Source organism: Semicossyphus pulcher, unplaced genomic scaffold (assembly GCF_022749685.1).
Source record: "Semicossyphus pulcher isolate SPU_LCO1_2020_fin unplaced genomic scaffold, fSemPul1.0.p SCAF_3, whole genome shotgun sequence".
In the NCBI taxonomy this organism is placed as follows: Eukaryota; Metazoa; Chordata; class Actinopteri; order Labriformes; family Labridae; genus Semicossyphus; species Semicossyphus pulcher.
Window position 1 is genome coordinate 26,189,374 of NW_027211704.1, and position 25,634 is coordinate 26,215,007.

General features: G+C 39.6%; 1 protein-coding gene across 3 annotated transcripts in view; it reads right to left on the reverse strand.

The window, feature by feature from the left end:
* The window catches only part of foxp1b (forkhead box P1b), a 136,618-nt gene that overhangs the window by 56,399 nt on the left and 54,585 nt on the right, over positions 1-25,634 (reverse strand). For 2 of the 3 annotated variants that reach the window (XR_011309324.1, XM_069677732.1), the window contains exon 1: positions 17,590-17,691. Coding sequence is in view for 2 of the 3 variants with exons in the window: in XM_069677732.1 (XP_069533833.1) it covers positions 17,590-17,682 (93 nt within the window). In the remaining variant the exon portion in view is untranslated. Of the gene's footprint in view, positions 1-17,589; positions 17,762-25,634 lie in introns of those variants that run through there. The other variant, XM_069677728.1, reaches the window with a different exon arrangement.

A 25,634-nucleotide genomic window follows, 5' to 3' on the forward strand; every position in this document is an offset into this window, starting at 1 on the left:
GAGTACAAGAGGAGCTGTCAACTAAATATTGTTTCTCTCATGAGTTGTGCTTCCACCTCAATTACGCCTTTCAACTTCATAGGCTCAGTATGATAAAGTGGCAGTAAAAATCATTCACATTAATACACCATTGTGCATCTGCTGCTAAAGGTAATTAAAGAAGTAAATGACTCATAAGAATAGACATATTAGCAGCAAAATGAAAGGCAACTGGGCTGCCTCATGAAAATATGTACCATTAAGATACTGCATTTCATACTGGGGTAATCAGCTCCACTAGCCTGATGCTGATTTAATCCACTCCAGCGGAAAGTCTATCAGCGCACAGCCGCGTGTCACTGTTTCTCTTATGTCTACCCGCCAAGAGCCAAGAGCTGGGCATTCCACTTTGAAATTTTGTGCTCAAGCAGGGAGGTCTCACACAGGCAAATCAATCGGAGACACAGTCAATGCATTGGTGTCATTTAGAGGCAGATGGAAGTAAGATGTGTGAGAAGAGGACAAAATGAGCTAAAAAGAAGAAAAAAGGCAAAAGCCATAACAACCTGGGAACAATACAGCGAGCAGATCTCAGCAGCCCCTCTATCCCTGACCTTAGCTTTTTGTTCTGAGCATATGATGCCTCAGGATGCCCACCACTGAATACGGTGATAAAATCCATCAAGTTGATAAAGTGAGAGGAAAAGAGCAAAGGCATGCCAACTGTGCTGGGTACTTAAATGGAGTGTTAGAAAACATGCGCTCCTCCCGATTGCATCTCTGTTGGAAGTGTTGCATCACTTTGTAGCAAGGAGTGTTGTGCTTGGGAAAATGGGCGCTACCAAAAGCCCAGCGTGAGACCCAGAATACGGTGAGCAGATTTTATCATGCGTGAATGATATTGTTTAGAATGGGAAGATCTATCTGCCCTGGTCTCATAGACGGAGGACTCAACATTATTGATACACTCGAGACTTCTGGGATACTACCAGTAAAACCCCTTATCTTCCAATTTAGTTGTGGTGAATATAGATGAATGGAATCTACACACAACTATAGAATGGTGCTTGAAAAGGGAAGTAGTGATCAGACACTTACCACGGTTATGGAGCATTACAGTTGTGCACCACAGGGTGTGAGGATTAACTTCATACTGATTCAAAAGCAAGTCATCTAGATGAAAAATCTAACTAATTAGTAAAAAAGAAAATAATCAAGACACTGCCAATAGTTAACCTTGAATCCTTTGACTGATGAGCTGCTCAAAGTTTTTTTTGGTTTCATTAAGATCCTTAAAACCAAAAAATCTCTTGACTAAATAAGCTTTGGTTTAACATATCTTGCATTAAACAACAGTATTATAGCATTTGTGAGAAGGCTGTCTGTCATTTTAAACTGTAAATCTTTTCCTCTTGATGCTCACTGTTTGAACTGTCCTAACTTGAGACCTAAGACATCATGAGCTGCTGAGGGATAATTCCCTGTGTCTGTGTGTGTGTGCGTGTGTGTGTGTGTGTGTGGAGTGAGAGTTCCTCCGAAGTAGAGGATTTTCTATAAATCACAGGCCTGTCCAATTGGCTATGGATTGAGTTGCAGTAGGGAGAGACAGCTCCCTGGGAATAGCAGTGTCTCTGTTGAAGTCATTCCTAGATGGGTAATATAATCCAATGCCGCCAGGAATAAAGGCAGGGAAAGAAAAGAAGAAAAAAAATCTGATTTCTCTGTCCATAAAAAGGAGTAATCTCCGGCGGGGTCAGACACATCACCTGTCACACCGGACTCGTCTCAGGGGCAAATGATGTGACACATGGTGAGCCTTGCTTTTTTGGTGGTACAAGAAATTAGTTTTTAAAATATTCTTTTGTTTTTACTGGGTGAGTAAGAAGAGGTGTATGGGAAACCAAAAGAATTGTCACTTCTGGTGTTATGACCATTACTTTATGTGGTAACGAAGACAACTTAGCATAGATGTGAGATTCTATTCTCATTTAGATCTATAAAAAAAGTAATCTAGAAATGTGTACTATTTCTTTATAGGTTATTGTGCCATGTACAGTGGAAAGCATGCCAAGTTACAAAAAAATTGTAATGACTGTTAAAAAGGTTTTGTCAGAGCACCAGGATTGTTTTCAATGTAAGCAAATGCAGAAATGCAGTGAAGGTGATATATTTCAGATGAATAACATATAATAGCATTTAACAGTTTATATAACAATATAATAGAAAATTGTTAAAATTTTTGGAGAAACTCAGAGAAGCAAAAAATTCTAAATAATTTACACTAATGTTGCTTCTCATGTCCCAGAGGAAGTTGTGTCTACTCAAAAGGTTAATGTTTTGGAATAAAGCTTGTGAGATATCCACCCCCAGTAACCAAATTCAGTTCAAATAAGTAACCAGTGTAATGTTCAATTTCTCACGTTCATAACAAACCACATTTCATCAAACCCATTTAGTATTGATCAACTTACGGTGGATTTTATTGAGAAATCAAGGATCTCTCGATGCACATTCATAGGCAATTGTTACCAGCAGACCCTGACCGCTCCAATGTGGCAGACGCGCAGACGCGCAGACGCATAGCGGCGACATACAGCAGCAGCCAATGCGGTATCTTTTTCTATATCCATGTTAACAGATGGGACATGAGTCAAACTATTAAATCAAAATACACGTTAAATAAATTTTTCTTAAACATGATTTCTGTCATTATAGTTACTACTTATCATGCTGATTACGTCCAAGTGTTAAGTTTATTTTTAATTAGTTATTTGATGCTGTAAACAGGATGATTGACAGCTCTGCTGACAAATATGGCTCCTGCTGCCGATCTGTTCCGGATTAGCAGAGTAGAGGACGAAGGGCGAGAGGAAACGTAACTAAAACAATCACTACTATCATTAAAGTTTCCATGTCTGTGAACGTCTGTTTCACACCAACACAAAGAAGCTGTTCTGCTGTTAAATACGACAGGGAGAGGGGTTCTTGCTGTTTTTTTCAGTAAGTTAAGTGCGTGTTTTGGTTAGGGGAAGAGGCTGCTGCGCAGACTCTGGCTCCAAATGACTTCACCATTGCAAGATGGCAGCGCATATCAAGGGGGCTATTTTGGCATAGATTTCGTACAATGAGAGCAGATGGAGACATGTCGTCCATCTATACAAAGTCATCGGTACAGTCCATTTGCTTCTAAAGATAAAAAGAAGTGGTCAGGGATTCAAGTTTAGATTGGCCAATCACCTTCACAGAGCACAAATCTTATTTACAAATCCCCTTTCATTTGAGCCTGTTTCTTGAGAGGAAATGGACGAAAAGTCATAAAAAAGGAGAGTGTAAGCACTTGTCCAAACCGCATCAAACTTAATTAACATGCTGAGTGTATTATGGTGACAGAATTGGCTGTCCTCAATCTGCCTGAGCCACCTTCAGCTTAAGGCACTGAGACCTGCAGAGTACAGGCTTCAATAAATGTTGCAGAAAAAGCTGATCACAAGTCAAATTAAGTGATGCACTAAGCTTGAAGGTCTTATATGAACATGTGATAGAAATATTTAACAACCACCAGCCAAAGGAAAAGACAAATGAAAAAAACTAAATAAAAAAATACAGGTTCTGATGTAACTTTAAAGCCTTTTGAATTAGTGCAAGTCAATATTTTGCTCAGATGTAGAATTTTTGTTTGATGACTGAACATTACATACAATAAATCAGCACCTCCCAGGATTTCCAGAGAATGCTACTTTGGGTGGTGTGAATATGAACTTAAGTAAAATGCAGGTGGCAGAAGTAGCCCAAACAACAAGCACTGCAGGAACCAAGGGCATGTGGGCTATAGAGCTAGTGGGGTGGTGGGCGGGGGGATGACAGACTGCTGTTCAAGTCCATTAGCTGCTATGTGAGAGGGGTGCATCTAGCAGCACACGACCTGTGAAGAATCTTGATCTCACTCTATCTTGGAATGGGGATTGCCGCATTAATTCTAGGAAACTGTAATCTCTCAAGCAAATCAAATTACTCTCATTAAGCGCTAGAAGAAAACTGCTTCTGTTATATGTATGTATAAAAAGTATTTATTACCAATAATCACCTATTAAACATCAGCTAGCTCAGAATGGCTTTTATTTTTGCTGATTAAGTTTAAAAATGGGGAAACAAGAAAGGGCACATGCTCACAGAAGCATATACTTGGCATTGAGACACACACTTACACAAACACACATGCAAACACACACACACACACACACACACACACATCTTATGGAGTTTATGAGAGCGGTTCATACAGTGATTAAAGGGGAGGATAGAGGGATACAGTGCTTGGGGGCCTTGGAGAGGACATGCCTCACCTAGTCATAAAAACACACCTCTGTCTTTAAGCCAGCATCAGAATCGCTCTCAGTGGGTTCACTTGGAGGTGAATTGCAAAAGAATTTACATGCAAAGTAGCACATGTCATCACCCAGACAGTGCGCTTGCACACGTTGTATTGCACTAAGCATACACTCACTGACCGCCACATATTTGCAACGGTTAGTGTGGTGGATGACCTGACCCAGGGCAGGCTTTCTTAACAATGCTTTTTTCTGAAATACACACAGCTGCTGCAGACTTTTTCCCTTTTTCATATGCAAATTATTTTTCATCTACAAGACTCACTATTCCAACAAACAGTCAACAGTGGTGGGAGGTGAAGTCTTTGCTCTTCTTCCAGGATATGACATCATTTCACAAAGCAGAAGCTGCCAACTATAATGGCCTTGGTGGTAAATGGAAGAGACACATATATCCTTCAACCCCTTTTATGATTTCTTCACATAACCAATTAATTACATCTAAAAAAGGGTGACAAAAACACACCGAAATGGGTGATGAAAATTATTTGCCTCTACAAATTCAATTAGGACTGGGGGTCAGTAGATTTCATTTACTGGTTCAGCATAATTACCTGTTTTTACTTTCCCTCATTTACTTCTTTATTCATCTGGGACACGGATGCCCCTGCGAACACAAAGCACACACTTTTTTGTGATCATTCAAATTAAACATTGATTCCTGGGAGAAAATTTCTGTCAAACTACTGTGCAATAAAGCTAATATGCTCCAAAAACAAATTCCCCTGAAGCAATATAAGGGAATTCTATTAGATGTCAGCCTACATTTACTACTTTAAATTTCAATTTGCCTTGCCTAATCAGACAATAAATAAAAAGAAATTACCAAATCAAATTAGAACTCACAATATGATCTTGTGTAATCTGAATTATGATAACAATTCGCCTCCACCTATGGTTCTATCTGAGTTGTGTTTAGCAAGAGGACAGGTAACAGCAGTACTGTTTCCCTGTGGCTACAAATCACTGCTGCTTCTTCTTTGAATGTCTACCGAAGAGGCCGCTTCTAGTCCTGTCTGTTCTGTCTGCTATGATTCATTGTGGGTTGAAATTGGAGGTGACACAAAGGAGAATGGCCATGGTAACTATATGTGTTTTTTTGCTTTGGAAAAAAGCTGTAAAAACATCATCAAATTTGATTTTACAATATAAAGTAAAATGTGTTTAATAGATAGAAGCATTTATCAAGTTTTACATATACAAGCGACGCGGTTAGACTGTCGCAAAATATCACATTAACACTTTGTAAACATCCACCCATAAAGATAATTGTTTGATTGCCGGACATGTGGCTTTTCTTTTCCTCTTCAACATCTGGTTAAAATGGGCCAAGTGCTGGCTTCCTGGCTTCTTCTCAGAAGGTTAAAAGAGACTGTACATAAACACATAGAGTGGTAGGTAACTGTCTTTCTTTTCCCCTTCTAGATAACATTTTTTTCCTGACTGGTGTCGAGTTAGCGCAGAAGCTTCCCACATTGCACCTACCAGGAAGTGATCCTTTTCTCTGCCAGAGCGGCTGCTGGGATATGCAAAGACATGCAGCTGATGCATGAGCATTCAGCTCAATGCTCCAACAGGCAGGGCAAGTGGAGGTATAGAGACATATGCAGAATTTTTTTTATTAAATCAAAGTTCAGCATGGTATCAGCGAAAATCGGAAGAAATGTGTCTATAGGTAAAACGCTTGATTTAGGGAAGAATCATCACTTAACTTAAAAATGAACCATTTAAGAAACATTTGCTCAAATTCAAAATCTGCTGTTTTTGTCTTGCAATTATGTGTTTTTGCTGTGTCCTTGTGTTCTTAAATGTGTAGTGGGCAAGGTCAGGAGTGGCCTCAAGAGTACGACAGAGCAGAGGAGACTGTGATAATTGACCAAGAAGCTGGTACCTCTGAGCCCCCTGTCCTCTCAACTCCAAATCCCAGAGGTTAGGTTTTCAATTTAACACAGGACTTGACCACATTTCACTCATTGTATGGCTAAGACACATCCTTGACACTTTCATATTAGAAGCACAGCTTTCTGCAGATTAAAACCTTCCCTCTGCCTCACTTTTTCTCCTGCTGTATGGGAAGAGGTAACGTGAGAGGGGTGTCCATTTCCTGTCCCCCCCTTTCCCTCTCAATCAACCACAAATAACTCACAGCCTCCTGAGCCTATCTTCATTTCACTTCGAAGATAAGAACACCATTTATTGTTTTCATTGAGCTTGAGTGCTAAGACAGTGAACACAAAATTACTTTCAGATTGTGATAAATATACCACAAATCGCTAATTCAATCCGTCTTTGATGCCGGTGATGATTTGAAGAGAGGACAATATCAAAAGATTGCGCTGTGAAACCTGAGTCTGGTGGTGCGATAACGACTAGAGACCTCACCAAATTAAGCAGAAAATCTAACTGTAACCTGAGTCAGAATTCCCTTTGGAAAAGCTGAGAGCTTTTACAATATGTCTATGTATTCAAAGTGCATTGTGTTTTTATGTACCATCTATAGCTGTGATAGAAATTAATTTATAAGAGAATGGACAAACTATGCATTACCATTTGAGTTCTTCGATGTTCATGATGCAAAGGAGAGTTGAATATGAATTCAAAATCCATACGGGTGGAGGTGGAGAGCAAGGCTGCCCCTTGTAGTGATCGTGTTAAGGTGAGGGGCTGACAAGTAGAAGTATTTGCTGATGTTGTTATCTTATCCTTTGACAGGAAGGGCTACTCAATCAGCCAGCAATGGCTCGGAACAGGCCAGCATTACACTCAAATCCCCATACTTCTGGGGAGGAGGTGTCAGCAAGGGGAAATCTGATCAACAAATACAGTTCCCTTACAGTTCCCTTGTGTCACAGCTATCTGTCTAGCTATGAAGATGATATTATGTGGAAGTGAACAAAGAGTTAGAAACAGCACATGAAGTGACAGAGAAAGACAGAGCGAGAGGGGGAAATGAGTAAGGGAGACAGAGTGAGACCTGAAGGTGGAACCTTGTCCATGGCTCAGCTTCTTAAAGGAAAAGTGTCTCTGGAAAGTAAGGAAATAACGCACTAGCAATTTTAATAAGCACTATGTGCCTCACAAAACTCCCTCTACCAGATCAAAGAGCAAAGCATTTATATGCTGGAGACAGTCTCACATTAATTATCAAAAACTTGAATTAAAAAATAAAAACTTGACTGTCCAATAAAGTTACATACCAATTAAAAACTCAATCCTTGCAGAGTCCAGCTGACATTTCTAATGATTCGTTTTAGAAATTACTGAATGTGTATTTTATTAAAAGTTAAAAGAAATTTGCATTTAGCAATGAAGATAAATAAACATAGTGTTGAGTGTGCAGATAAGAGCTCAGTAATTAGGAGTAGGCATAGCTGGAGTGGAAAACATTTGAAGAATGAACCTGGACTAGTTTGCTTCTTTCCCTGCTGCCCTACAGATATTTTACATTATTCAATCCAAAATTCCATCTTTCTGATTCTAACTTTTCTTTTGCGTGTTAATGTTTAATAAGAGCCCTTGGCTATCTATGGGCACAATTATTAGATTTCCGCAGAGAGAAATTGAAAAATTAATCATACTCTCAAATTTGTGCTTCTCTTATCCATTGGAAATAGCTCTAAGAGCTGTGGCTTCTCCCTTGTCAGAGCCTCTAAACACAATCAATCTGCTCAAATTAACTGATTTATATGTTGGCACATGTTGTTCCTCAGCCTGACAGAGGAATAGTGAGTGTGTTTAATTATCAAAAATATTCCACCAAGTAGCATAGTGGAGACTCATCCCAGGATTTACACATATTTGCCAACTTAGCCAACACATCAACACACTAAAAAACTCCCTCAATTACATACAGCACTGTGTTAGGATTCGTATTCACTGACAACAGCAAATACAAAATTGCTTATACCAGGTGTCTTGTGCCTTTTTTACATCCATACAACTCAATTATTCATGCGTGGGCTCAGTAGCATTTCAATAATCCATGTTTTGGCCCTGGTCATTACTGTATATGCAATCTATGCTAACACAATACACAGAGTATAAAATATGATAATGTGAAGAAGTTTTTAAGTGGCAATTTCAGCTTTTCAAAGGCACATACAGTATATTAAGATAATATAAAGAATAATGGAAACTAAAATTTACTACTTTCTAAGTACAGCTGAGAGAATTGCATGGCCTGTACTTTCACTGAATCTGTTTTCAGGTAACTTTCAATTCATCATCACCTCTTGGCTGACATGTCGATCAAACTATTTGCAGTACAAGTAGGAGAAGTGCAACTTTTTGGAATTACTTTTGATTTACAGTAGCTCTGCCAATGTCTGCATCAAACAGCACAGTGCAAGCCTTTCATTTAAGTGACTCCTCCAACGTAAGGTAACAGGGATCTTCTCACACTTAAACCTAGAGGATTCATCTTTGCAAAAAGCAACCTGGAGCGAAGTTATCCTGAGCAGTGTTGTTGGCTATTGATAACTAATCCACAATTCTATCTACAGTATGCAGCGATTACTGACTGATTACTGCGTACTAATTAGGTTAAAGAATAATGCCCCAACAAAAAGTCTGGTTTTTGACATTGGGCAGCATAAGTTAAAGTCAAATGAGAACTAACACTTCAGTAACAATCCCAGCTGACCTGCACTGGTTGATAAATAGAATCAAGATGTTTAGTTGAATATTGGAAAATGTGTTGCTGTTCTGTCTTATTAACATTAAATATTTAGTTTTGTTTTTCCACATTTAATTATTTATTAAATGTAACAGTAGCATCCAAGATACATCACTAACTTATCATTTGCATGTCAGAGAACAAGACATATGATGGATCTTGTGTGCTCTACTTTTGCCTCCCAGTACACTCATGTTGGACTTACTCAATTTCCTCCACCATGCTTCAAACCTGCCCCCGGCTCACGATCCCACCCACAGGCACACACAAAGACATGCACACAGAGCCCCCAGACGGACTGCCCTCCTCCCTAAACAACTCTTTCTTTAACATCTGCCCAGAAGCAGCACTGCTGCCTTTTGTCCACTCACTGTCTCCTAAGGCATGTCATCCAGCTCTAATCAAGCAGAAAATGGTCATAAATATTTCTTTCTGCTAGATTTCACATTCACATTTCACGCAGGGACATGAAATTTTCCCTCTACCTCCAGGGAGTACCTAATGCAAAAAACAGTTACTTATATTCAAGGCTCATGTTCGTTCAGTCAAATGCAGAACATATTTTTCCCGTTTCAGGGGAAGACAGAGGAGAAAAGAGGAGGGGGAAGACATAAAGGACCGTCTTATTTTCTGTGCCATTTACTGGCTAGTACATTCACAACGTTCCCATTACATCATGTCAAAGATTGTAAACAAGCAAATAACAACAGGGCACGAGAGACCAGTGAGGGAGCAGCACGCGTCCTGCTCTAGAGGTCTCTCTGCCACTACTGAGGTGGAAAAAAACATTTGTTTTACAGTCCATTTAAATAATATATCTCTTTTTTTGTACAGAGGAAAAGGTTGCATGAGGATTTATAGGAACATTGTCACTGGCCTGGCTAAGTATTTATGGCACATGCCATTCACAGGATGCGGAGGTACCATCACTATTATTTATGACAAGACATCCCATCATGGCATATCATTCTCTAAATGGTATACAGCTATTCACCAGTGAACACCGACCTGTGCCATTTTTCTCTCAAATAGAGGCCATGTCACTGCTGAGCATGCAGAGGTAAGTTATTAATCACTGATGCATTTTTTGATGGGTGAATACATGTCAAACAATCAAATTTACTCTAAGAGACCAAAACATGGTGTGGCTTTCCATGCATATTCACGTCAGTGAAGGCTCATTTGATCATCCGCATTGGTGATTTATCATATTTCATCCAGCAAGTCAAAAACAGAACTGTTATTTATTTTTTCTGTATTCCTAAAAAAGGGATATACACTGTACCCTAGTGCTGTAATGGTAAGTGCAATTCCATTACTAGTACAGACTTACATAAATGTAATGTTTGATTATTTTAGTAGTTGGTTACCATCTTGTTACCATCTTTGTTAATATAATAGTGACATTACTAATGTTGGCTGGTCACTAGAAAACTATCCTTTAAGTGGAAACTAAACCGGAAAAAAGCCCATCTATGCCTATGACGCATGTGTGAACATTATGTCTATTGCCCATTTAAAGCTCAATAAAGCAAAAAGGAACAGCTGGACACTGTGACAAAATATGTATCTTGTTTTTGTAAAGCCATAAAATGGTGGTGGTGGTATCACAAAGCAGGAGGTTCTTGTTTAGGTGGCATGCAAACACTGAAGTTTAATAAAGACAAAGTCCACATGCAACCTGCGAATTGCACTAATTCATAAAGCATTCATTAATCAAATAATTCACTTCAGGCTTCACTGCATGCACTACATACTCATAAACACATACTGTACATAAACATTTTTACAGACTTACTAATTATTATTACTTGAAGATCATCATGTGTTACTGTTATTGTTGGCATGATGCTGATATAGTTTGACATTGCTTTTAGCTGTATAGAAATAACAATGATAATTGTTTGCCTTGGTTCCTCTTTTGACCATTGTTCACCAGGGTGGGAATTCTCCTTGGCCCATCTGACTGTTGATTGACTGACAATGATACATACTACAAATATTAAGGTTAAGTTTAATTTGATTCAACATTAGATTTAAAAACAGGTTATACAGTAGTTAACATTTTTTTTTACTGGTGTAAACAAATTATTTTATTTTTTGCAAAAACAGCTTATGTGAAAATGAGGGTAAAACAAACAAACAAATAAATACATAAATAAAACTCTGCCTCATCCTATAAGTCAGCTCACTTTTTAAAAGTAATGTTTTCATCACTGAGACATTGTGGAACTATTGTCTCAGGATGCTATGGGGATCAATATTTGCCATTCTTACTACAAAACGGGCAGCAGGTGGCAAACAGGAATTTTGCACCCATCAGCTATAACAGCAGCACTTCCTCCGGCCAGGGCGTGTTGCCTCACGCCAAGAATGAACACTGACGTGTATTACCCACATTGTGTCAAGAGATGATGAATAAGATATAAAAGTCAGGCTCACTACAGGATTTTCACATTTGCCTGTCTGTGTAGGTGATGCCCTCTATGCATTCATGTATACAAGTCCACATGCTTGCATGTGTCATGCATACACATGCACGCACATTTACCTAAACCAGGCGCAAGGAATCAACCCTTGCGCGACATACACAGTCTCCACAAAGTCTCACAGGCAATTCTACTTTTGTAGCAATTCACATGTGCACCCAGAAAGCCCATTAATCTGCAACAAGAATTGGAGCTTATTGAAACAAATAAGTGTTTTATGAAGAGACAGTCCCAGTTTCAATTTCAATAGCTCATTTAACCCTTATCTGTCCAAATCCTTAGGGTCTATTCTATGTTAATGGGATCTACATTGCACTTGCATTGGGGGTGTTAACAAGCACAGCCTATGAATATTAATTACCCTGAAGTTTTCTGCACAGGAAAGACTTCACTGATACATATTAATTCTATGAAGTTTTTAAAGTAATGCTCTCATTAAAGATGAATAGGCCCTGCACTTGAATGTTTTCCCAAGAGGAATTGTGCATCCTTAAGTCTATTCCTAATAAATTGGGTCAGATTGGCTATCCTTTAAGAATAGCTTTGTTTAAGATCACATTATTATTTATATAATGTAAACATTCCAGTTGGGTGAATAAAAGGTTTTATTTTAATAGTGTTCTAACAAAGGCTATTAAAACCAGTCATAACTGAGCATATACTTTCCGTATACAGTCTCCTGAGGCCCTGTTAAAACTGTTACTTATTTACAACACTAAACACACAAGTTGTTCAGTTAAACTGCACAAATTACTGTGTGCCTGTGTGCCTGTGTGTGTGTGTGTGTGTGTGTGTGTGTGTGTGTGTGTGTGTGTAGGTGTGTGTGTGTGTGTGTAGGTGTGTGCGTGTGTGTGTGTGTGTGTGTGTGTGTGTGTGTGTGTGTGTGTGTGATGATTTGTGCGTGTGACTTGGTGTGCAGAATTCAGAAGCAGTTGTTGGCACTACTTTAAATAAAACATTGAGGATGCATTAGTCCTCCTGCTAGCTAAGGCCGCTCTCTCAGCCATTTAATACTGAACTGACACAGACATGTTTCCCTGTCTGCCTCTAGCCAGCTGCTTCAGACACCTGCTCAAAGTTTAGAGTTGCCCAGTTCAGCACAAACACGCAGACCCTGGCCACCAAAGACCATCATGCCGCCACACAAAGAAAGCCACTTTACTTTTCCTAATGATACCTGCATACACTTAGATAATTTACATAGGAGACATTTGTATGTGCACACGTCCTCATCCAGATGTTTTTCCTCATCCACACATTGTCTACAGAGAAATACAGAATATCAGAATCTTACTTCATGTAAGTCATGTTTATAAATCGGATCTTTTGTCACCCTCTCTTTTTTTGGTCTTTTGTGCACACAAAGCATGGATTTTTTTTAACTCTCAAAGAAAAAAAACACCCTTTAGAGTCAAATGTTTGTACATTCTGATAACCACAAAGTAAAACAACTCCTGTGATTCCCCTCCTGCTGCCCACATAAGCAGGGTGTGTAAACAGGATGTTAACCCAAGCAAGAGTCAACTATTTAAAATTATGGCCGCTTTTCACCCCTGTTGGAGAAAAGCGGTTAGAGGTAGACTCAACAAAATTGCTGAGTTCATCAGCTGTCTGTCATGGAAAGCATCCCTAAGACAAAGGCTTCAAGGCTGGGTGGTGTAGCTCTAAAAAATAATTTGTAAAGTTTTACCTGGACTGGAGGAGATGAAGCCGGTGTAAAAACAGTAAATGTATTTTCAGTGACATAGGCTGCATTTTTTTTTTTCTGCTAAAATAATTATTGCACCCCTTTTTTTTAACATAGCAGCTCATATCTGTTCAATTTTCACCTCCATCTGTGTGATTATTAATCAGATCACACATCAATTGCCAGAATCAGCAAAGAAATTCAGCCTGTAATAAAACTGTCATGTGCTCTGGTACAAAGACAGATGTTGCCAGTTGTGTGATAACATAATTAAACTATTCTGTCAGGGATTCCATAAAATTATTCAAATTGGACGAGCACTATCATTTTACCAATAAGGCAATTTAGGGCAATATGCAGTGTCATAACAGCGATGTTATCCTTGCCACCGATTTTCCAATAAGTTGGAGCCTCTGCTTAGTCTCCTGTGACAATGTGAACAGTATGTATGAAGACACCTGAGAACTTCTTTAGATGAAGAAGTATGCAAACCAGTAACACCATGTGGACTCACATGCTTTCATTGGGTTTGTTGTATGGACCCACACTTGCACAAACTGTATAAGTGCATGAGTAAGATGATATAGTACAGAAAAAAAGCACATATTTATGAGGCTTGTGCTTCACAGTCATGTGTCCAAAAGCCTTTAACACACATATTCCAGAAGTATTCAGCAGTGAACTACACAGATAAATAATTCTGCAGTAGAGCAAATACAGAGATACTGGCTGGAATTCAATTCAGAAATGTGGTGATAAGGCTGTGTTCATCTTGTAAACCACAAGGCATACCCCCCCCCCCCCCCCCCCCCATCCCCTCCTCCTGGCCTAGGCTCAGCGGCATAGTACTTGCGATTAAATGAGATCTGAGGCAGATAATGCTGTCTGATCTCTTCTCGAACCTGATGCTGTTTACTCTCCCACTTTGACCATTAGCCCATAAAGTAGACTGGCCGCCAGAAACTAGCAGGGCCTGCACTGGGAACCTAGCCTTTGGGCATGTGTTTGGTCTGAGCATGTAAGTGTTTATATGTGTACTGTATATCTGTGTGTGTAATTATCTGAATCATTGTGAGGCTTATCATCTAACACTTCCCCTGAAGCTCAGCTTGATGACATTTCCACATTCTCAAGCCTCCATGGGACAGAGTAAGCCTTGCATTATGCAAACAGGAAACCTGTGCCGGCTCAGCTCTTTCTGCAGCCACTTTAAGCGTGTCACTCTCTCTTCTCTGCACAAGCAACACAACAGACACTTTAATCATGCAGGCAGAGAAAAAATTAAAATAACATGATTGACAAACATTTTAAAAAGCTAATTGAATGGATGCATAAAATAAAATAAAAGTAATTATTCATCCCTGCTTTGCTTTTTCTCATGTCATTGTCATTGTTGGAGTATATTTGTACCATATAACTGAGAGGAAGAGACACACTGATATTTTAGAATAGCTCTAATTTGATTTAAAAGGCTCTTCTAGAAGACAGGAAATTAATATTTAATGCTCTACAATTGTTTCAGTTGAACTAAATTCCAATTGAAGGGATCACTGGCATTGCTAAATGTCTGACATGAGATAAATGCTTTGCTGAAATTGACCATATACCAGCAGATATGTGTTAGGAGTTGAATGTCAGCAGCTGCACAGCAGATAAAAAGTCCCCAACATTGTTATTTTCACTTTGTGTTTATGTGACTATTACAGCCTCACAACACAACTTCCTGTTGCAAAACTGTGTAAATCACAAATCACAAAACAGGTTATTGCAAAACAATCCTATTTCATGCTTAAGTTTTTGTTGTTGTCAGTATCTTCACTTCCTCAAGAGGACAGTGTTAAAACCACAACTTCTGCAACACAAACATAAACACAGACTGCAACACAAACTGCAAAACAACTGAGCCATCTTGAAAAAGCTACAACATGCACAACAAAAAGTTATTATGATATCCAAACATCTAACCATTGAAACAAACTATCACTTTAAATTCTTCAAAAAGTGAAAACTGCTCCATCAGCGCCTTCTTTTCTTCCTTATTTCTTCCTAACAGAGATGCTTAAATCCTGCTTATGGTCCACTTCCCCCAATTCTCACTAGTCTACAAGATGAATTCCCCTGTCATAGTCAAGATAATCAAACAGATTACAATTATTTCATCCCACATCTTAATTAATGAGGACTGTCTTTTATAGTTATGCTCCATAATAAGAATAAATTATATGTCACTGCCAGGTCTGTTGTTCCTGCTCACTCAAGGGACTCTCAGACATTTACACTTAAATCTGTGAAGATTTCAGATAGATTTCTTTTCATCCCCAAAAGCGGTAATAGCCTCTTAGATGCAAAAAATATGTCACTTTGAGATGTATTAGTGCAAGATGCAAATAAACATGGTTCATGGTGCATGAGTGAAAATCAATGGTTTGTCTAATGGGAGAACAAAAAAGAGTACCTGCCTGATCCCCTGTAAGTATCCTATGAAAGCCCAGGTATGAGCTGAGAGTAAGACATCTCCTCCTTTATCCCCATCCATGCTCCATTTATCACACGCAACAATTAATACACCACCCTCTGTTTCCAATCCACCCGCAGGCCACAGAAATTAAACACTGGATTTGTCAAAAAAGCAGTAAGAAAAAAGTGCTATTGCTACTGTGCTACTGCTACTTAACACAGTGGAAAGCAGAGGGCAGGGAATGGGATTTCTTATTTTTCCTTCATTTAAATGCCAGGGCAGATCCTGGAGAGTAATAGTTCTTTCTGGATGACTGAGAACAGGGACCATGCTTGGACGACTGGCTCTATTCTAACAGGGAGGCTTTATTTTCATACCTTCTTGGTGTCAAGTGCACATCCATGACACTTTTCTCCCCCTTCTCTTCTGCTCTCCTCCTCGTCCCTGCCTTAATTCATCAAAGGTCTAACCCTCCTGTCTTTGCAGAGCAAATCAGAATGTGCCTATGGCAAAGTATGAAGGAAAAGTCAACAGGAATTAAGTTTCAGCGCAACTGTTTACTCAGCTGTGGCCTGCAGTTATTGAAATTTTATCCATGGTTTTGAGTGACTACTGCAGTAATGAATTCAGTATACATGTGATTTTCCCACTGACGAGGATATGCTCATTTTGAACTGTAAAAAAGCTAGGTGGAGGTGGGGTCTAGGACTAGGGTTTGGAATGTGACTGGGGATGAAAAACATATCTGGTAAGGGCTATAGGCCTTAAGGGCAGGATTACATCACATTTGGCCTGTGATGTATGTTTGCCCCTCTACCAATTCATACACTCCTCTCTATAGTTAAATAGGCTAAATGCAAAAATTATAAAAAATAAATAAAAAAATATAAATGACTAATAAAGAAGTAAAGGCAATTACTATTTAAATGGCATAAAAGCAAAGCTGAGCCATAAACTTGAAAAAAGCTGAGCTATTTTTGAAGATGTCTCATACTTTCAAAATGTCAAAATGGACATGGATGAACCGGTTACTGGTTATCATCTGAAAACAGAAATGTGCATCACAGTGTCACAATATCCTATCATCATAACGTCCTGAAAATGCTGCAGAAAGATGATAAATAATAATTATAAGAACCACTTATTGCTCAAAACTATATGTTTAGGGTCTCCATCTCCAAAGCTCCATGCTGCAGCATTGTTGCCCTCCCTGTTCAAATGCTGATGGATGTGCTGTGACACTTGAAAGCAACACAGTGCCTGTGCATCATCACCAAACAGCTCCTGACAACAACCCAAGTTGTACTGTCAGACAGACAGAGATAGCAGAGGACACACTGATCTTTTCAGTGTTGTTTCCTTAAACACACTATCGTGTGCCACACATAACACTGACACCAACAGAAAGTGCTTGTCTGTTAGCCTCAAGTCTGAGATGGTGAAAATGTTTTGGGCTTCACCAACTATAACACTGACGTGCATGTCCTTACCACATTGGTTAACACGGCAGAATGTTGCATTAGTTGTGAGTGTGAGGTGTGTTTACACTAAGCTGGGGGAAAATGGTGTCATCCTATTGGATGTCATGGTTTCTTCACTGTCTACAAAATCTTGTGGCACCTACATGCTTAAAATATGTTAGAACACCATAATAAATATTTAACTAAAATGCAGATGCTGTATGCTGCAATAAACACACTTAGAACTTAGTACAATGTCACAGAGAGAGCACTTCCACTTCTTTAAATATTCAAAAAGGGCCTCAATATACATAAATAATAATAATAATGTGTTTATGTACTAGATGTACTTAGTGGTGGAATTAAATATTAAGTGGCACTTTAAGAGGATCAGGCCTGCTGTTGACATGGCTTCATAAAGTTATGAAAGGTGTGGGAGGGGGACTGGTTTACCTGGTGCTGCTGGAGATGCAGGAGGTCAGCTGTAGTCACCTCAACTGACGCTGTGGCACTCTTGGGTCTTCTGTCCATGGGACCAACCTCCATGCTCACGCCTCCATTTTGATTTGCTGGCTCGTTGCTCGTTACCTCAGTCCCAGATTCTTGCATCTTGACTTAAAAATCCCTAAAAGAAAACATAGAGATAACACAGTGAGAGAGGAGACTGAAACAGCTGTTAAAACACAGAGCAATAAGGTTGTGTTTTAACTCTTGGCCAAACTATAAACATCTGTCATACCCTTCCCACACAATTTCACTTTTATTGCAGGTTTTCCTTTTGGTTTGTGTCTTGTTTGTTTGCTTGTAGCATATGCAACGAGGCAATCACACACGCTCTCGCAGAATGCTCCTCCACAGAAAAATAAACCGCTCCTTTGTTTTGTCTTTTCCGGTGCATATCCTATGACAAGTCCATACTAGGCTTGAGAAGAGGAAGGGACTCAGGCTTTGTTTGTGTTCTCTATTAAGGGGTATATGCAGTGGTGTGGTGGAGGAGTTGGGGTCTAACAAAACACTTTCGATGGAAATCACTTTATTTACTTGCACTACTCCCAAAAGAACCACGGCAAAATGGCTTTTTAATGGGAAACAGGGTGACTGCGTGAGGCCTGCCAAAGGATCTCCATGAGAAACATCCTACGTAAGGCTGAGTAAAAAAAGTTAAATCCTTCAAGGGTCCTCAATTAATACAAAAATTCTGGTCTGGATATTTATTCACCCATTTGAGTTTTGGGGAATAACCTTATCTAACCAAAAAGGACAATGCAAAAATACTGCCAGTAAAGTTTTTTTTTTCTAATCATTGCATGCTCTTTACTTTATGTTAAGATATAAACCCAGTGATCTATGTTTAATGTGAAAACACCCCCACCCCAATAACTGTGCCTGTATTCCTCAAATCAGTGGAATGATTTACAGCTATTGTTCGTTGGTTGCAGGCCTCAGTGGCCTAACACGTCTAGCCTCCCAATTCCAGGGTGGTTAATGAGGCTGACCAAGTCAAGCAGAAGCAAATTAACTTTGCTGATTAATTATTTATATGACGCAGAATAAATGCCTTTTAAAACATTGGACATCATCATGAGAAAAAGTGAAAATGGAACTTAATGTAGATTTATGGTGTTGCATTTAAGGTGTGCAATAGAATGGCTAATGCAAATTAATATGTGCTTAACTACAGGGGCACAGTGTCTCCAGAGCTCCAGATCCAAACGAGATGCAGAACCACAACCCAGACACCCTGGGGACACACACTCAGGTTGACAGGTAGGAAATTGAGGTTGACAACTTGAAACATAGGGTATTTACAGAGCGAAGGGGGGAGAATTATCTCAACATAGTTTTATTAAACTAAACTAAACGGTACTACAAGTAGCACTGCTCTTTCAAACCATGAGTCTCAGGAATAGTCTCCTATCTCAGTATCATCAGTAACAGTTTTGGGTGACAATGAGCTTCAAAAGAAAAAGAACAAAAATCAAACACAATGTTCACTATGGTTATATCTCCTCTCCTGTAGAAGCCATTCTTGCAAGAAACACACCAAGTGAGTCGTTTCACACTGTGGCCTGTGCCGGTTCAGTTATGTGTCACAACGCCCCCGCACTCAGGGGCCTGTCTGAGCAGCTTGGACCCAGCCTACTACTCTCTAGGCTGAGGCTTGAGCCAGCCCCCCTCTCCCTCCAGACAGATGTTGACCCGGCTCACCCCTCTGGTCTGGCACAGCCTCCCCCCATAATAGGATTTTCTAAACAAGGAGTGAGCAAGAGGAATACTGTGGGATAGGTTGCAGCCAGCCACAACTCTCTCTACAGGCCCTAGCTTTCATCAACTCCCCTTCTGAGAGACCAATTATAAACACACATTGTCGGGGAGAATCAAATGACATTTGCAATGAACCATAAGCTCACATTATCCCCCCTTCTCTAATATTTCAAATAAAAAACTCAGCATTCTTTAAAAAAAATTAAAAACTACAAAAATGGTGCAGTAGTAATGGCTATTATACACACGTACATTCCATGCAAAATCTTCATAATTTTCACAGAAAGGCCTTGATTTCCAAATGCATGGCATCTAAGTAATTAAGAGAATGAGCCACTGGGCTACTTTAATGTATGCAAAACTAGTGACCCACAATAAGAGAGAAAAAGGTTACAATGAATGTAAAGTAATGCGTGCATGCTTTGAACCAGTTCGGATGAGGCTTAAATTAACACCCAATTAATTTGCAAATTGACAAACAAATGAAACCCATAAATCTACTTTCTCATTAACGTTACCACAGAATTATTCAAAGCTGCAATATTAAGAGTGAAAAAATTGGTTAAAAAAAGCAAATGGAAAATGGGTATTATCCATTATAAATATCAAGCAGATAGAAATGAGTCTTATTAGAGAGTTGTGCTGATAACCGTTTTAATCTGTGACACACTGAAGCAGGGGCACCATCATAAGCCAGGCCCTGGCAACTCGGCCACATGAATGTCATGTGTTTGCTTATCTATTATGTATTTTCATTTTGCTCAGAGGGTAGCCCTGTCTGTGATGACACAAAAATATGTTCTATCCATTCCATTCATACAACACATACAAATCCAGCTTTAATTATGAGTCAAGAGTACTGCCTTGTTGTGTAGTTACTAGTAGCAAAAATAAATGTATTCATGGTCAAAATACAAGCATTTCAGCATAATACATAAAAGGAGACAGGAGCTGGAAACAAGGCACAAAAAAGAGCGTCCTTTAAAAAGCATCAAAATATATTCCAGTAGTTAAGACATGGCAACAACAGCTTGTACAAAAAGAACTGGCTGTGCTGTTGATTATTAGATCCCTGTCTGTTCTTTGGGGGGGGGGAGTTGCTTTCAGAAGAAAACAAGTGTTTGGAACACTGGATAGTAAAAGAGGTCAGAGTTCTGTTTGTTTCCATTTTCTTTTGTTTTCCCTGCCTCAAATATGGAGAGTTTTAAACAAACAAGAGTCACATGTGTCCCATCTGACCACACTGGATGAATGTTAAGAACAGTCGGCGAACAGAGCTCATCAACCCTGCCTTGCCTCCACTTACCATTCTCACTGGAACTCTAATTCTAGTCCCCCTGTCATGCTTGCCTGGTATCTAAAAGCTCAAGCAAGTCAGCAGTCCATTCGAGGTAGGCCGGCACACACAGCTGTGTTTTGACCCTTCTCTGTGTTCTGTTTTTCTTTAATGCTCATGACAGTAAAGCCTCTGCAGACACCTGTTTCGATTAACCATGTTCTCAAACAGCCCTTGCTTACAGAAGCACACAACGTAAGTAAAACATTTCTTGGGTGGGAGATAACGACACACTGAGAAGACAAAGGGGAGAGGTTCAATTCAAAACTGTTTAGGTTCAGCTTGCTTGTTAGACTCAAAACAAATCAGCATGTACCAAAAGTGTAACAACAGAATGCTTCTCAAGGTGGTCTTATTTTTTGAGGTACTCCTGATTCTAGGAAAAAGTCATGAGACAAACACATGCTTCATGGTCAGCAAACTTTTATCACAGCCCTTACCGCTGTTACAAAATACTCTGAGAATATTTCTGTTGGTAAATCCCAATAAGCTTTCTAAACTGTAACGTGACATCTTTCGTTTTTTGCAAAAAATGGATCGAGTATAAACCAGTGCAACCTCAATCAAAAAGATGCAATCTGAACTCACTTGCCAACTACAATTCTATGACTGCTGTCTCCTGAGATGAACTTACAGCAAGGACGACATTCTGCCAAAGGAGACTTCACAGTCAGACGAAACAGCCAAGTAATCTTGTCAGCCACTTCAACCAAGTCACAGATAAGCAAAGAACATCTCCTGACTACTACAATATACACAATGTAAAGCCCACATCTTGCACCATATGCACAAAATACAAAAGTGTTTTCCAAGTTCTTCCAAGGCCTTACAAAGCAGGTATAAGCAGACCACTCATTCTGGCAAACAGAGCAACTGTTTGTTTAACAAGTGATCGCTGCCAGGGCTACAGTAAACAAGGGAACAAATACAGCAGGACCACTTTACATTAACTATTTGGAATGATCAAACCATTTCCTTAACAGTTACTGGGAGGGGAGAGAGGGGGGCCTCGTGCAGGGAATCAAGTTCAATATAAATGCACCTTTGGCAAGAAGTCAAATTAAGTAAAAAGTTATCTTTCTGACATTTGAAGATGCACTAGTCTACTGTGTTGCAGCTTCTAGAAGGGCATCATGAATGAGAACAAGATAGGCAATGGCAGAGTGGGCGGCCAGTGAGGTGGTCTCCTATAGAAACGCATCATTGTCAAACTAGACAACAGATAGTTTCTTTCAAGCCCAAGAAACAGTAGCTTTTTACAGCAGAGCAGTGAAGAACTTGTTAATATATGTTAAACATTTACCTTGTTCAATTATTCAGTAACTAGGTTTGTGGAAACAAAAAAGGATGTGTGGGGCTCCAAAAGCTAGCACATCAGGATATGGAGTGAAAAAACAAACAAATAAAAAATACAAATAATTCAACAAAGATGTCGTCAAGCATGTATGGCTTTGTTTACTTATGCTTGGTTTTAACAGATCATGAGTTACTCAATCAAACACTTCATATTCCAGAAATCAGTAGTGATTTCAATTGACAAGATCATGTTGGGTATGGGCTTTCAAATTGTAGGTCACCATGACCACAGATTTTTTTATTTATAAAACAACTGCCCTTTGCTGAGCTGAAGGTACTTAAAACACATTAGGACGGCTGTGATAGGATTCACAGACATGATATCTAGATACAAGCCTTTTACAACAGCATGAGCATGACCACCAAGTCATTGTGAGCATGATCACTCATAACAATATTGACCTATTATCACACTACAAGCTCTGATAAATTCACAGTATGACAGGTACTAGATGGCACACAGTGGGGAAGCTGAGTAGATCCATAATTTTGAAAAATATACAAATCAGGTCTCCTTTGCATGAAGCCATCCGCGACACAGCTCACTCTAAAAGCTGTGCTCAGACAATGACGGAATGTGCCAAAGTAAGGCAGGCCATGGTATTTTTAGTACAACTAGGGCCGACAGAGACTAAGTAAATAGAGAAGTCTAATGAGTTTAAATCTGGTTGTCCATGAATGGAATAGTAATTCTGGGATGTAGAGCCTCTTTAAGGAGTGGATCGCCACACATATTCTCAGCGACTCTCCTTCATTTGACTTTGAATATCTAACACACATGCGCCTCATGCCCATTAACACTACAGCAAGAGGACAGACACCAGGAGACAAGAGGCCTCCTTTCCTGACCACAGGCTCAATGCACAGGAAAAAACAGACAGTGACTTGTTGCTTATCTTACTAATTAGACTTGTCAATCATGAAAACCCAACAAATGCACAACAATCTTTTGCATCCTAAAGGATCTGTCAAAGCGCTTTTTGTTTAATACTTAGTATAAGTAGGTACAGAATGTGTCATATATTTTTATCATTTTAACAAGAATTCATGAAAAAGCTTTTCCCATGGGTATGGGAATGCAAAGTTATCAAGAGGAAATGTGTCAGATGTATTTCCTGGGAAAACCAAGGATAGCCCCAACAACTTTTTATAATGAATATTGCGTACCTTTGCAAAGAGAGGGCAATATTATTAGAACTGCTGTCTCCTGGGCATATTTCATGTCACTGGTGCGCATACATCCGACAACGTTTGCGCCCATCGGCATGTTGGTTTTGAAATGAGGTGTGGTCAGGCAAACGGGTGGCGCATTGCTATCTTGAGGACGCAGAAAGCAACTGCGCCTTAGACAAACAAACACCTGGTCTAAAGTCTATGGCAATCTGTGTTTGCTATTTAGAGGGTACATTATGGACATACATTAGAAAGTTCACAACGCGAGTCTGCTTGTCACTCACACGGGGACGCACAGCAGCGCTTCTACTCATAAGGAAAAAGCGGTGTGTTTGCAGATACAGTGAAAAAACGTTGTTTAAGGGACAGACATGCGACATTTTTGTTTCACTTGTCTCCTTAAATCATGATACTCCTTTTCGCTTTGTTACCGATCTGCTGAGAAGTGCAGGAAGATGTGGACAAGCTCACCGCTGCCTCCACACACACCTGCTTCACCTCAGGGAGATTCCTGCTCCAGCTGCGCACGGGCCAAAAACTACCGAGACTGACACAAGGTACAGGTGCCACAGGTAGTTATGTTTAAGTATGGTAATTAATTTACCTTCTAGTTGCGTATGTGTGTGTGTGTGTCTTGGTTTATGCTGTATTATACAGAGGTGCGTCTGAATGAGTGTGCATTATGGAGAGCTTTGTGTCAATCTCAGTAGTTTTTGGCCCGTGCACGGCTGGAGCAGGAATCTTCCTGAGGTGAAGCAGGTGTGTGTGGAGGAGAGCTTGTTCACGTCTTCCTGCACTTCTCAGCAGATCGGTAACAAACAGAAAGCAGTATCATGATTAAGGGAGACGAGGGAAACCAAAGCTTGCTGTGCGTCCCCATGTGAGTGACAAGCAGACCCGTGTTGTAAACTTGCCTATGTATGTCCATAATTCGCTCGCTAAATAGCAAAGGCGTGGTCGGTTTCTGTTTATTTATTCCTCTAGATAACAATGCGCCAAACCAACACGCCCATGGGCGCCAACGGTGGCGCAAGATCTTCACTTGCTATTTACACAACATGGGTGCTGGGTGTTAAAATGATGACTACGCTGGGTGGAAGATAGCAATGACACTTGCCTGTGCGCTTTGGTGCTTTGCACCGGGTGGACGATAGGACGATAGCGCCATGCGCTTTAGACTTTGCGCCTTCTGCCGCCTTTTAACTATTGACCCTTCCTGCTGCTTCTGAGGGAGCATGGTGGAGAGGATGTTTTAGCCTTAGAACCATGCAATTCTTATAAGAGTCCCAGCTTCCGAGAGAGAGAACAAAAAAGGTTAAAAAGAAAGGTAGTTTGTCTATAAATCAGTTACATTGAATAATAAGGGCTCAGGGCTAAATACAGAAACCTTGCATTAATTTAAGCATTTCAATAGAATCAGGTTTTAACAACTCTGTTTTTGTTAAATATAGCCCATGTCAGGAAGATGCTTCCCACTCATAAAGCAGCACAATGAAAATGTACAGTGGCACTTACACAAGGACATAGTTCATTATGACATTTTCTGCTATTCCCAACTGATTAGGGTCATTATGTTGGAGGCCTGATTTATGCTGTCATTTCCTCTCACCGATCCTGCATCAATGAATCTTAATGAATTGGTAAATAAGGGTGAAGATTACACTGTGTGACACTGCAACATTTCTCACCCACAACGGCCGAGATTTATGTCGCCAATTAGAGACTAACAGAGAAAATAGGCTGGCAGAAAAATAATATTCTTTATGGCACAAAATGGAGCAGCATTCTCAGTGAAGGTCAATTGCATTTTCAGTCTTAAAATCCATATACCCCGCTCCAAACCAACCTTAAACGTTCAAAGGGTAGCTCGTAAATGTTTGCAAGCAGTGGACAAGTTTAAACCAATGTGAAGTTGATCATGTGGTGACCCAAAGTCCTTAACATTCACAACGGTCCTTCTCTCATGTTTGATCAGGATAAATACGAAAAGCATGCTTACCTCCACACTGCAAACATCAGACAATAAGACACCACGAGTAGCTACATGTCTAATGAAGACTCCAGAGCTTTTATCAAGGCAAGCTATGTCCCTTTGTCAGAAAGATCCCAAAAACATCAAAAAGCATTTGTACAAGTCAAAGAACCCAAATTATTTGCTCTAAACACACAACAAGGCAATATTTTGCAATTTAAGTTTTGGTGAGAGGGAAAAATAACTTTAAAAAAGCATTTCTTTCCTGTCTTTCATCTTTTTAAAGGAGGAATATAAAATTATAATCCTCTTTTCAAGATATCACATATCAACACATAGAAGAAGGCCTATACAACCTGATTACGGTTTCATAAAAAATGTCATTATCATTATCAA